Source organism: Phalacrocorax carbo, chromosome 1, assembly GCF_963921805.1.
Source record: "Phalacrocorax carbo chromosome 1, bPhaCar2.1, whole genome shotgun sequence".
NCBI classification, from domain to species: domain Eukaryota; kingdom Metazoa; phylum Chordata; class Aves; order Suliformes; family Phalacrocoracidae; genus Phalacrocorax; species Phalacrocorax carbo.
Window position 1 is genome coordinate 198557482 of NC_087513.1, and position 13881 is coordinate 198571362.

Sequence of the window (13881 nt, forward strand, 5' to 3'; positions counted from 1 at the left end):
CCTCCAGTGTGCCTATCATTAGGCTTGCAACACTCTGGTTTCTGAATGTAATTTAAACAGCTAGTTTCATCCATAAACATTCTAATAGCTTAGGCTCTAACCTTTCACAGACAGTCAGTATTCCCCATGACATGCCTTTGTTAGTACAATACTCAATGTGAGAGTTTTGTTACTGTATTTCATATGAAAGAGATGAAACTTGGTTGATCTTCAACGCAAAACAGCAAGGCCCATCTCCATAGAGAGGCTGGGGTGGTAAAAGTCAGAGGAGCAGTGATATTGCTTTGAGTTTTCTTACAGTGTCAAGAAAAAAATGGGGGTTTATTATCTGATTTTTTAAGTTTAAGACAGCAGCTAGTGTTATAACGAAAGAGTACTTAGATCAAAGAAATTATGAGCCAGAAGCTATGTTAATTGTAACTCAAACATGTATATACCAGCAGGTTAGTTTAATATACAAAGATGTAACACAAATACAGGTACACAAATATATAGGGAGGAAAAGATTTAACACAACAGCTAACCTGAAATTTAGCTACACAACTGGAACTGCAAAAGTTGTACAGTTTTCCATCAGGCATTGTGGCTTGATACTGAGGTAAAGAGTTTCGTTTACAAAAGTGGCAAATAATTCCCATACCTAAAAGAAAAATGTAGTTTACTAACAAAGCAAACACAATAATGAAAAAAACCCAAACAAATAAGTAAATAAAAAAAATAAAACAACAACAAAACCAAACTGGACTACAGGACAGCTCTTCCCAGCATTTCAATGTAAAAAGCTAAGATTTGCCTGTTTTCCAGACAGCTTCTATAAGTCTCATAAAAGGAAATAAATTGCAGAGGTTTTGCTGAGTTTCTCCATTAAAGATGAGCATCAAATACGAAATAGCACCTTCCTCTACAAAATTCACTAGAGGATTTTCAACTTCGAGTTCACTGAATTGAGATCTATGCCTGCTTTGCATATCTAAGAACACCCGATTCGATTTATTAAACAGTTCCTTTCACACAGACTGAAAGTTTTAGAGAATATCCATATACATTGTAACTACATCTATCTCTCCAGCTGTTGCTTGAGGAGATAAAATGGGGTAGGGTTGGATCACAGACAGAAGAATATTAATTCACATGCATGAAAATTGCAATATCATTCTGTGACACATCAGAGCACATTATGTCTCAAGGCTTCTGGGGGCGGGGGTGGGGGGGGTGGGTGGGGCAGAAGCTGAGACAGCTGAAAACTGTTTCCAACATCAAGCAAAGAGGCCAGTGGGAAAAATGATTCCTCGTGGGTCCATTTACTACTGCTGAATATAAATTGATCTTTTTCTTTTTTTTTTTTTAAACGTAAGTTTAAAAATCTATAAAGTCATACCTGCATAGATTAATTCGAAAACCAAGCAACCCACCCCCAGTGTTTGAACTTAATAAGAAAAGTGTCTACTCTTATCAGTGATGAAAATCCATCATCCTTTTCACTTACTTTGTGATTTTGCATATTTTGATTTGTGTGTGTTCATGCATGCAGTTGAGCAGTATGGCTCCATATGTCCATTAGGTCCTATGCACTGAGTCATGTCAAAAAACCTGCACTGAGCTCTGCAGCCAGTACAAGATGTTAATTTGCCATATTTCTAAAACATAAAACAAAGCAAAACAATGCATTAGTTAAAACTATGTTTGGCTTTTGGTTTTAAATTATGGTAGAACCAACACAGAGTAAAAATTAATTTACTTACTATTGCATTTTGTTTCCCTGTCAGAACTCTCCTGTATTAACTAACTCAAGAGCATTCAGCACTATGGATGGGTCTCTTACTCTTGCATGGAAGCTGGCTAAAACTAAAACTTTTGTGTAGAGACAAAAAAAAACACACACCCCTCAAAAAACCCCAACCACCGAAACAAAAAAATCCCATCCTAAACACCACCATCTGCAAACTGTGAACCGGGGTAAGAGCATACAGCAAGTTGTGCTGAGTTGGAGAGTTTGAAATAACACTGTTCCTCTCTCCTTGTTGACAGGACAATGGTTCTATGAAAAGAAACAGGAATCTGGCACGGCAAAGATGAAAGGTAAATAACGGTGCTAAACTTTGAAAAAAACTTGTACTCTCCAAATGATAAGATCCTTAATATTATGAAATATGAGTTAGGTGTAGCAGTTTCTTATAGCAGCACTGTTGAGAGAACCTCTAATTTCTCAGCTCTCCTAGCTGCAGTCCTCCAAGCAGGAAAAACACACTGCAGAGTTCCTATGCTCCTCATTGGATCCAATGAGGAACTGTGACTCTCAACCTCGTAACAGACTCAGTTTTGACATCTCCTAACACAGCAGTCAGTCAATCCACAGTTTTCCACAGAAGGGAGCAAGTGTTCTATAAAAAGCACGGAAAAGTTGCACCAAGCAGAACTACCAATGACACAGTCAACACAAAATCAATAGTTCTGATCTGCCACGTGTATTATGTACTTCAGTATTATATAAATATCTCAAGCACCATAAAGCAAGTTTCAGAAAAAAATGCCTAGATACCTTCCCTGCCCATAGAAATAGCATCATGGTTTTGATAGTGATGACAGAGAATTCCTCAACTGAACAGCGACGAGTCTCCTATCAGACAGACTCTCTCCTTATTGAATATCAGAAAATACACTACTGACACTTAGGCACTTATGATTTTTTCCCTTATGTTGGGAATAATTTTGGCACTACCTCTCTTTTCAAGGTCTAAAGAGGGAAGGAAAGGCAAAGCATGTTTCATAGGTGCTTCTCTCTCTGTTCGTTGTACCAAAGCCTCAGTGGGTATCTTTGCTCTTCATATCTTTAACTACTTACATTTGAGAACTACCTAAATCCAGGTTTACAGCCAGAGAAGAAACTTATGGTTTTATAACAGGTATTTTCTTCCCTATATTAAAAACATGTACATAAGGACATACAAATATACATGCCTCTGCCACAAACTGGGTGTAGCATCTTGCAGAGACCAGCAGAATTTCAAAATACCACACAACTTCACAATTTCCACATTGCTTTGATGAAACCTTTGCTGTGGATTTCCTCCAAAAATCAATGTGTGTCAAGATACCAAGCTCCTACCTACAGGACAATATTTTATACAACTCCAGGATCTTTCATCTAATTTTTTTTCTTTTTGCATTTAAATGTGCTACCCAGCACCTAATAATCCTAATCCACCACAATACTGGCAAAATTCACACTAAGTACTACTGAGACCAAAATGCAGCAATTGTACTGTTCTATGAGTTGGAGCTATTCTTCCACTATACATTCATCTCCTCTTACAGGCTAATAGACAAAAGCAGGGCATCAAAAATACTTCAAGATATACTACCAGTGAGAACACAGGAGGTCACAGTTTACAAAGGACTTCACTTCTTGGAACAAGCTTAACGGACAACCACCATGAAAAAAACCTGCATGTGCAAATAGCCTTGGTACCTCTAGAATAAACCAAAATGTAAATCTAGAAGCATTGATACAAATACGCTGACAAACAGCTTAACAAAGAGCATTCAGAATATAATCAGAAAACAATGCATTGGTAAGTGAAGCTTTCACAAGCTCTAGCGGGGGGGGAGGGGGGAGATCAAACTGAGGCCATGATGACTTCAAGAGACAAAATGGAAATACAGGTTATAATAAATGAATTTATAGTAAGCCGATTAAAGCATAATCAGAAAAGATTCCTTTTATCCAACAAACTATTTTCAACAAAAATCCTTGAAAGTAGAAATAGATTTGCTAACAAACATGTCAAGTATCTCATTATTTAAGTCATGTCAAGAAAGGACCATGCACACAAAGTACAGTGCAGCGGCACGCCCATCACTTCTGAATTTCAAATATCCTTATAATACTGGAGTTGTTTACCGACTTCACCCTAGATCTCTCAAAACTTAAAAGCAAGAAGAATCTTTACCAATATCTAGTAATAATCTATCAAACCTAGATCTAAATTATCAACACTACAAAGAACATGAATTTCCAAAAAACATATCAAGGATGCAGAAGATTCTTTAGGTAGAAACAAAAGCATAACAGCAAAGCTCTCACTTTATTCTTGTCACAGCAACTAAGAGCATCTGCGCATTTCTGTATTATTAGAAGTTTAGACATATTGTGACGCAAGTGAAGAACATTGACACCGGTGAAGCAAAAAAAAATGAAAGGCCTGAAACCTCTTCAAATGTATTGCTCCCAAAACATCATAATCATCATCTCCTTCAAGCTGAACTTTTTCCTGCATTTTTATTACTCTTGCCAGCACTCCCCAAACTTAGAAGTTTGAATATTAAAACCATTCAAAAACCAAGGAGTACAACACTATTATAAAAAAGATTAAAGCATACCTGAAAGTATTCATCAATCAGCATTACACAAGTGTCTCAAACATTCAATCATCTAACTCAAAAGTTTCCTCCATTGACAACAAAGAACCTTGTACTGTATTATCCCATGTGTTTTTAGATAGCCATAATGCAAACTAAGAATCATGTCTTGTTCTTAGAGTCATAGAATCATTGAACAATTCAGGTTGGATGCCACCTTTAAAGGTCTAGTCCAACCCTCCTGCAGCGAGCAGGGTTACCTTAAGCATCAAGTTTCTAGGTGAGACTCTCTTCTTCTCAAGGTTCTCAGGTACCTTCTGTTTCTACTCTCACATTCATCACAACATGTCTTTAATCTCTAAGAATCTGCAGTATTAATTTCATTCTGTAGTTCTGTAGAAATACTAGGATTTGAGAATCCTTTCCCTAGAAGTACCCTTCTAGCTAGAATAAACAAACAGAAGAGTCACTAAAACTAGGAACTACGGTAATACATAGGGTCAAAGAGCATTCTTAGTAGGTAAGGATTTTGGCCTGGAAACAAGATAACGTGAGAGGATAGTAAAACAACTGAAAATGGTATAATGTGGGGCATCGTGGATCAACTGTTCATTGTCTTTTCCAATATTAACAAATATAGCATATGAATACCAACACAAGTTTCAAAACAACCAACCAGAGACAGCGCTTCACATAACAAACAGCAAGTCAGCAGAACTTACCGAAGAGTGTCACGGATGGAAAAACTGCTTGTATGTGTTCAGAAGGAGACTGAACAAGCATTTATTAAAGATATTTACTAAAAATAGCATACTGGAACATTGCATGAAGTTCAAGAAATCCCCTGACCTCTAGAGATTCAGAAGCTAAGAAAATGCTCAGGGCAAATATATCTGAAGTACTTGCCCTGTTCTTATTCTTCCTTGCATGCCCACTTACATACATCCACAGGAGTCTCTATCCCTGATCTGAATGAGAACAGCTGTTCTCATGATCTTATTATGATCTTATTACAGAGGGGTATTTTTTTCCCCCCAATTTAGTATTTTAACCATCCTCAAGGAAAAGTCGGTGTTCAGAAAAGAAATTTAAAAAATCTTAAGCTGTGTCAGTGTTGTTGGTATTTCATGGTCAGGAGAGAAAAGAAAGAAATTCACTGGAAGACAGAGTAACAAAACAAAGAATACCAGAATCTTCATTGCTAAGTAAAGAGGGAATGAAAGAAATACTAAACTTCCTCACTGTCCATTTTAAACATCACTGCTTCATGTTTTGTTTCAGAAGTATATATATACTTATATATATATAGAATCACAGAACTGTGTAGACTGACAGGGATCCCCAGGGGTCAAGTGCAACTTCCTCCTCAAAGCAGGCCCAGAGCTGGTCAAGTCTGAGCAACTCCAAGGATGATCGTTCCAAAGCCTCTTTGGAGGATTTCACCAACCCTCACAGGAAAAAAAACTTTTCCTTCTATCTAAATCAAGTTTCCCCCCTGGTTTTCAAGTTGTGTCTTCTTGTCTCTTACCCTTCCACTATGCGCTTCTTCAAAGAGTCCAACTTTGTCCTCTCTATACCTTCCCATTAGATAAGTGCTCCTCCTTTAGCCTTCTCAAGGTTGAACAAACTAAGATTTCCCAAGACTGTCCTCCTCTGTCATGCGTTCCATCCCTCTGTACATCTTGGTGGGTGTCCACTGAACTTGCATCAGTGTATCAATGCCTTTCATCCTATGGAATCCAAAACTGGACACAGTGTTCCGGATGCAGTCTCCCAAGTGCAGAGGACAGGGGGGCCAAGGCACACAAATCACTTCCCTTCACCTGCTGACTACTCTTGCTAATATAGCAATAGGTTGCCCGGAGAGGCTGTGGAGTCCCCATCCTTGGAAATATTCAAAACACAAACGGACATGGTCCTGGACGACCTGCTCCAGGTGACCCTGCTTGAGCAGGGTGGACAAGATGACCCCCAGAGGTCCCTTCTAACCTCAAACATTCTGTAGCAGAACTCAGGATGCAGTTGGCCATCTTTGCTGCAAGGGCACTCCTGTTCAACTTGTTGTCCACCGGGACACCCAAGTCTTTTTTTTCCAGAGCTGCTTTCTTGGCAGTTTCCTTCCATTCCAGATGAAGTACTACTACACCTTGTGCTCCCCACAATACTTCAATGGTAGCCAAAAATGATTATAGACAAAACCCTGCACATTCAAAATAGTTTCAGTTTCAAGTTTCCTTCAAAGGTGGAATTACCTCAAAACCAATCCACAAAAGAAAATACCAAGCATTTTCCTTCTATGCACCACTTCCAGCAAATTCAAATCTACAGTGGCCTATAAAATACATGCAAATTTATGGACTGCTATTTTATGGAAAATTTTAAGTAAAAACAAATTAGTAAAGAAAATTGTATCAATTAGATTACTAAGTACAAAAATTCAAGTTAGTACAGAGGCAAAATTTCTAGAGAATAATAGCCCAGTGCTCTCTGAGGGGAAGCTTATCTGACTATGCCTCTCCCTCACTACTCCACCTAGATTCTGCATTGAGATGACCTAATTTTAGCTAGATACCATTGCATATTTGACCTCTTCCTAAGCATAATGCATAAGGCAAATGCAGAAGCCTGACTATTCTTCTGTTCTTATTATATTTTATTCTAAACTCATTCATCCTTTCATGATTTGTTTGTATACCCTATTAGAGACTTAATCCTAGAAATCAGGTCTACTTCATGACAGGTATCTCAGGATAAGTAACTGAGAAAAGATATATTATAAAACACTTCATGCAATTTGAAAATTCTTAGGAGTTACTAGTTCTATATACATTTCAAATCTTCATTCTGTCCACTAGGATAGCGCTGAACTCAAACAGGCAACTATAAAAGTGGCTATCAAGGTGCAAGACAACACAAATGTATGGGATATATTCCAGAAATACAAGTATTGTTGCAACAGAAATCCAAATTCATGGCAGAAAGAGAAAATTCACTTGGTGTGTTTCTGAGATTTTGCTCTTGCCATTATCAGCAAAATAATTTTAGAAGGAATCTTGATCTTCCTTTACATCTTACTGAAAGGATCATGAAAGCTGAAGTCTAGAGCTCTTCTTGCATATATCCTACTAAGAAAAAACATCAAGTCCCAAAATAAGTATCAGACCAACACTGTAATCTCATGGTATTTTAGAAATAAGCCTCACTTCTGTTTGCACCTGAAACTAGTGAGAGTCTCTGTTCTTGAACTTTCTGGCTGCAAGGTATTTCTTTAGGCTTTATGCTATTAGTGCCTTGCATCTAGGCATCAGTGCTACAGACTTTTATTCTTGACTGAAAAAAGCAGTATGATCTGCTTCAGGTGCCTTCAGAAGGCGAGAGCGCAGGATGAAGAACATGCCCACAGTGTAAAGAAAGCATTCTTGCTACAACTTCTCCCAGGCAAGGGCCAGTCAATCAAGAACACCAGATTACCAGCTGATTGCTACAACACCATGTAGCAGCCCAGTGATTTGTTTCCAGTTAAGAGAAATGCTTTGCAGTTTAACTTATATGGTCCATGATAAAACAGATTGGTACACACTTCTCAATCCAGGTAAATTTCTCCCTGGTAGCTTTACAGAGTAACAGTTTCAGATTAGAAATAAGATAAATACTGTGAAAGCTTTTAGAAAAGAATATTCTGAACAGAAACACAGTCAACCTGTGTTCAAACAGAAAGGTAAAGGAGAAAGAAGATAGAAATTTTCTGTAAGCAGAAACCCAGAGATATTCATTACATGGAATTCTACAACAAAAGATCCATTAGTAAGGCAATCAAGAAAACAGCAGCTAAACTACTTCAGATTTATTTGAAAGAAGGATTGTCTGGATGGATCCTGAAGCAACATGCATGTCTAAGAAACGAAACAGATGTCAGCAGAATCTGTAACAGCAAAGAAAGAAGAAACCTTATTATTTATACAGTCTTTTGAGATGCTGCACCCAAATCATCTCTCCCCCAAGAATAACAACTGTAAACTCTTCCCTGATCCAACAGAAGAGGTTAAGGTTAGTAATGTCACAAAAGCATTTGTGCAAGTCTTAAAAGCAAAAGCTGAAGTAATTGCTTTTGTGGCCCTTGAACACCTGATTTGTGTTTACATTCCATCAGCAGAACTCTGCAAACAGCCAAATCAGTAACTTGCCCAGTAACTTTTCAGGCATATCCAACTGCCAGTGCTCCCTCTTTTTGTCAGTTTTATTCCTGCTCTCAAGACTCTTGCCTTCATGCCTTCAAGAAAAGCAGGGCTGCATCCCTTCTTCCCCTGCCTCAATGAGCATGTTACTTTTACATTAACTGAATGTTTCAGCTGGTTTTTTGCCTTTTCTCCCCCTTCCCCTCAATTCTGTCCAATTATTCCAGGGACAGCAGTGCCCAGGTGTAGTTATATCCATCCTAACTCCAATACCTAGTCATATCGCCTCCTTGCTTCCTCTTCCTAAGCGTTTCCTGTGCTCTCACACAGATCACACCTCATGATTTTGACGACCATAAGTACTTTTCTTCAGAACTACAAAGCTGTTTTAATATCTCTGGTGTACCGATCTCATTTTACTGCTAAAATAGTGACAAAATGACATCCTGAACACTTCCTATGAGCGATATTCAGGTGCCTAAGGAAGCTGATTATATAGTTTTTATTGAGGAGCAGCAAACTCTACAGCTGAAGACAGACATTGGAAGCAGAAATGGCAAAAGCAATGGTTCCAGAAACCAGAGCAAGTAAAAGAAAAGGTAGATCAGGGTGGTTTCTAGAAGGACTTGATTTGCATCAGAGACGCAGGAAACTGGAGGCATGAGTACCAAAAGGCCTCACACACACACGTGCACACACCCACTAAGCAGGAAGGAAGAGGAATTGAGTTATTTCTTGGCTGATAAAGATTTCTGTCATTTAACCACGGCAGATGGGATAAAGTGCATCTAGCTATCTCCCATTTGTAGAAGCATACATAGTATCAGACTTCAGTATTACCAGAGATTACTTAACACCAAACTATTATGTGAAGTGAGACAGAAGTGGTTTACCATATGAGGAAGAGATTCCACTGTTAAACCACAGTTTGAACTGGCTGAAACCACAGAACTTCTTTTTAAAAATGACCAGAAATTAAAAAAACCATAAACATTAGAGGTCAGTATTTCTAATAGTTCAACATAGGGGAGCTGTTCAACTCTCACAATTACTGGCTTTGTCAACAGTATTTACTCTTGAAATAGACACTTGGAAACAAGAGCTTAGAAAGCAGTAACAACAGCAGGCAGCAGCAGACTTTGTAGTTAATCACACTATCAAAATCAGAAGGACAGATCTGTCTTAATAGCAAAGCAGCACAGAAAAAGTACAGACACTGCATGGGACAAAACACAGCTGAAAACCCTAGATGCTTCTACTGAAGTACTACATGACAAGACATTCTAGCATACCATTCAGTGAAATTTAAACCAGTAGATAACAATACCTTTTGTGAGACTATATACAAACTCTACATGAGCAATGAGTCGTAAGTTGCACAACTGATATGCACATTATTGTATATACAGTGAAGGCTCCTAAAGCCTGGCACACAGATAAAGCACATGAAATGATTTTTAAGAGTTTCACAAAAGCAGCTGTTTGGCAGGGAACAGAATTAGAAAGAAGGAAGTGCAACTGCCATGGTTGGGTTTTTTTCTATTGCTTATAAGTGAATAGCTTAAAGAGATAACATAGCCTGGTTAGTCTTGAAGCACGTTCAGTAGTAAGTCTTCATCTAATCAAAAAAGCCAATCAAATATACTTTTATTCAGTACTGAAGGAAAATTTTCACTAGATGAAAAATTTTCACTGATGAAAAGATACTGCAAGCATCCTCTCCAACTAGGAAAATACTCGTTTAGCTTACATTCACCTAGTACTCACTTCATTCCACAGATATTCGAAATAGCTAGAGGTCCGTCCCCACTTTTTCTGATAACATATGAAGATAACTTTTAAGAAGAACCCAAAGCAAGCAAATCCCAGGTCATATTCTAACAAAAATAATTTTAGCTAATGAAACAAAGGAAAAAAACTGAAGGAACATTTTAAACTAGTAAAGCATTAAATGCTTTCATGGCAGAATCAAGAACACTGTGGACTGATCAGGCCAAAGTAGTTAAAGACTGTGCTTTAAAAAAAGTAGACACAGACTTGGCTTTATCTTAGTTGAATAGTTGAAAATTAAAAGGTATGGTTGGTTGCACAAGCCAAGTCACATAATTCACCTGTTCCTTAGAAACAGGTTGTCAAGCCTGTACCCAAATCCAGGAAACCAAGACACAAAAAACATGGCAAGGTCCTTGAAGAGGAAGTCAACTAATTTTGTGGAGACACAAAATATGCAATAGTATCAGAAACATTGAAACAACATATATACGTGCTTTTGGTTAATACATCTTCGTGGCAGGCACATTTGGGATCTGTTTCAATTTGCTGCATAGATACTTATTTTTAAATGAATCACTACAGTAATTTTTAAAATGGTTAAGTTCTCATTTTAATTATATGAAATGCTTACTCGAAGAAATAAAACATTTCTGCATTTGCACAACGGCATTAACAATTTAGCCACCTCCTTGTCAGATATGATCTCATTCTCTTCTAGCGTTGTTTTTTTATTTGTTTTGTTTAGCATCATTCTTTAAGTCCCTCTTGCCCTTTTACATGTGAAGAGTTTGAAACTTAGTGCAGCAAGTAAAGAATTTATAATCTAGAAGCAGCAGTTGCCTTCAGGTTTAAAAAAAAACAAAAACAAACAAGAAACCAAACAAAAATGAAAAACAAAACTAAAAACCAAAACCAAACACACACACACACACATTAAAAAACCCCACACAAACCAAAAACCCAACACTTCCAATAAGGGTTTTGTTTCAACATTTTACCTACATTGTCTCAGCGATTTCATTTTCATTTTTTGAGGAAGTATTTTATTGTAGTTTTCTCTTTTTTAAAAAAGCTTGACTTGCACTTAGCTGTCTTCAGGAATGGCTGTTGTGCCACCAGGGAATTAACATGCTCTTGCATATAACCACAGTGAGCATTAGTTAGGCTATATCTATTTAACTTTTTTTAATTCTTACGTAATTTATTACTCTCTTTTTCCTAGCTTTTTTTAATATGAAAGAAACCTACACTCTGTAATTACTTCAGTTTTAGGTAAGAAAGAACAGCCATCACCTCTCAGAAAAGCAAAACACAGGATGCAATATTTGAGAGCAGGTTCTGAAACTGGTACGTAGAAAGCTAAGTGCATCCATCACTTTGAAAGGTGTCTTAGGCACTTCACAAAAAACCTTCTCCCCATCCCATGAATAACACTGGTTTTTACTCCCACCAACAGTCTAAAGCAGAGGAAAGAAACCCTTTGTAGCCGATGGATTATTTGCACTCTGTGGCCATTCCAAGAGCCACAGTAATTTTTATTACCCACAATTTTAATTTTTCATTCCAGGAAAAAAAAAATGTCCATTATAAGTTACTGAAAATTAATTGTTGAAATCAGTGTAATATTTATTTAAAAAAATAGGGATTGAGTATATAGATAGGTACAAGTAGTAAGAATCATTTTCATTTATTACTACTACAGATGTATAGCATATCGATAGGTGTATGACATTTACAATATAAACTGCTTAATACAAAGCTCATAGCAGTAAGGCCTACGTATTTTACAACTGTTTGTAAGAAAACATTTGCTAAAACTGTTATGTGACACACGATAATGAGTTGTACAACACAATGCTGTTATCAAATGGTACATCAACTTTTCCTGTAATACGGATTCCATTGAGTTTATTTCAGAATGTAATAGCAACTCTCCCACATTCTCTCCTTCACCGCTTCTCCTTTAAAAGCAAGATCTAATAAAAAATTTCCGAGAAAACATCATTATGACCAAATAAAGCAACCTACAGTTTACCAATTGTTGACAACTCATTGGGCCATGACATTTTCTAAAGTCTAAATTCCTTTTATAAAAAAAAAAAACAGAATTCCTTGAATACATTCAGTTCAAAAAAACCTTAATGCAAATATAAGTTCAAACCTAAATAAACCCTGCTAGACAACTACATATTCTCAAGTAATTGTGTCCTGAGCAACTTTGGCACCTACAACAACTAAAAAACTAATTTTATCATTTGAGTGTCTCTTAATATCAAAAATACCCCCAAACCCCCACACTCCAGGAACATTTGAAACCTACCAGTTAAGAATTATTCTTAATCACCACTCCAAACCAGATGCACATGAGCACTAGAATAAAGCTTCTCAGCCTATTAGAGTTCCCCAGTACCAAATATTTCCACAAAATATTTAAGAACTTGCTTGAATGAAGTCTGCTGTCAGAACTGAATGCACCAAAACAATGCGTCTTAATTTTATACGTTCTCTTAAGGATCCTCACAATAATGCGTAATACCCGACACTACTTGTGAAGATTCCTGGTATTGCAAACTGCTCCTCCGCCCCAGATCAAACCAGAACATACAACTTGCTACCCATATCCTCCTCATTCTCAAATACATATCTAAACACAAAATACAAAAATATCTGAACAGAGTACAGTCTGTAATGAAAGTTAAGTACAGATTTATCATTCGACCTCTCAAAATTCCACGTTCATTTCATAATTCCATGTGCAGTGCATGTTATAAAGGTTGTGTGGGAATGTCTCAAGTTCAAAGTTAATCTCATGCCTTTTTGTTCCTTCGAGAGACAGTATTCAACGTTTCTTCAAGTTTTTCCATGGCTTCTGGGCATGACTATGTTTTTAGTATCTTGGAAACCTATCCTGTCCCTTTTGGTATAGCTGTGACAAAAGAATAACGCTTATGTTACGTTTTCAGTTACGCTAGTTACATATGCATGTTTCCAGATTTGCTGTTTGCACATTGCATATACAAAACAACAGCCATCCCCAAAAGTATCAAAACTGAATGTCCAAAGAGAAAACACAAGTACACATGATGCAACATTAAAGAACCTAAATATGTTCAGCACTGCACTCCCTCTTCGCTTGGACCATTGGTTTCTTAAAAATGGAAGAGATGAAGAAAGAACCCAAAGCAATGTGCAGCAGTGGGGCGACTCATATTCAAGTGTGACCTTCAAAAATCAGATAAAGGCATTTCTTGCTAGTAAATTAGTACTTTCATATTTCATAACATTAACCCTACAAACTCAGAGCAGAATGTAGTAAGCAAAAAACCCAAAGGGAAAAAAATTCCCCCAAAATGTTTTAATATTTCATAGCTATCCTATTATACCATAAATACTGTGATTAACATTTAAACCTTCCAGCCAACATTAGCAATGGTTCAGAGCTAAACTAGCTCTGCAATATGTAAAAGACATCAGCACCACATTTCTTGATTTAGAATTATTTTTAACCAAAACAATTAATTACTATTCTAACGGTCATAAAACTACATAAAAACCAAACCAAGTAAATAAAAAA

General features: G+C 37.1%; 1 protein-coding gene across 16 annotated transcripts in view; it reads right to left on the minus strand.

Annotated features, from left to right (window-relative positions):
• ZMYM2 (zinc finger MYM-type containing 2) overlaps positions 1 to 13881 on the minus strand; it is a 90819-nt gene that overhangs the window by 42555 nt on the left and 34383 nt on the right. For 15 of the 16 annotated variants that reach the window (XM_064441204.1, XM_064441207.1, XM_064441216.1 and 12 more), the window contains 2 exons: positions 1487 to 1637; positions 525 to 640 (listed from right to left, as the gene is read on the minus strand). The exons of the other annotated variant lie outside the window; for it this stretch is intronic. In XM_064441204.1, the coding sequence (XP_064297274.1) occupies positions 525 to 640; positions 1487 to 1637 (267 nt within the window). The remainder of the gene's footprint in view (positions 1 to 524; positions 641 to 1486; positions 1638 to 13881) is intronic. 16 annotated transcript variants of the gene reach the window in all.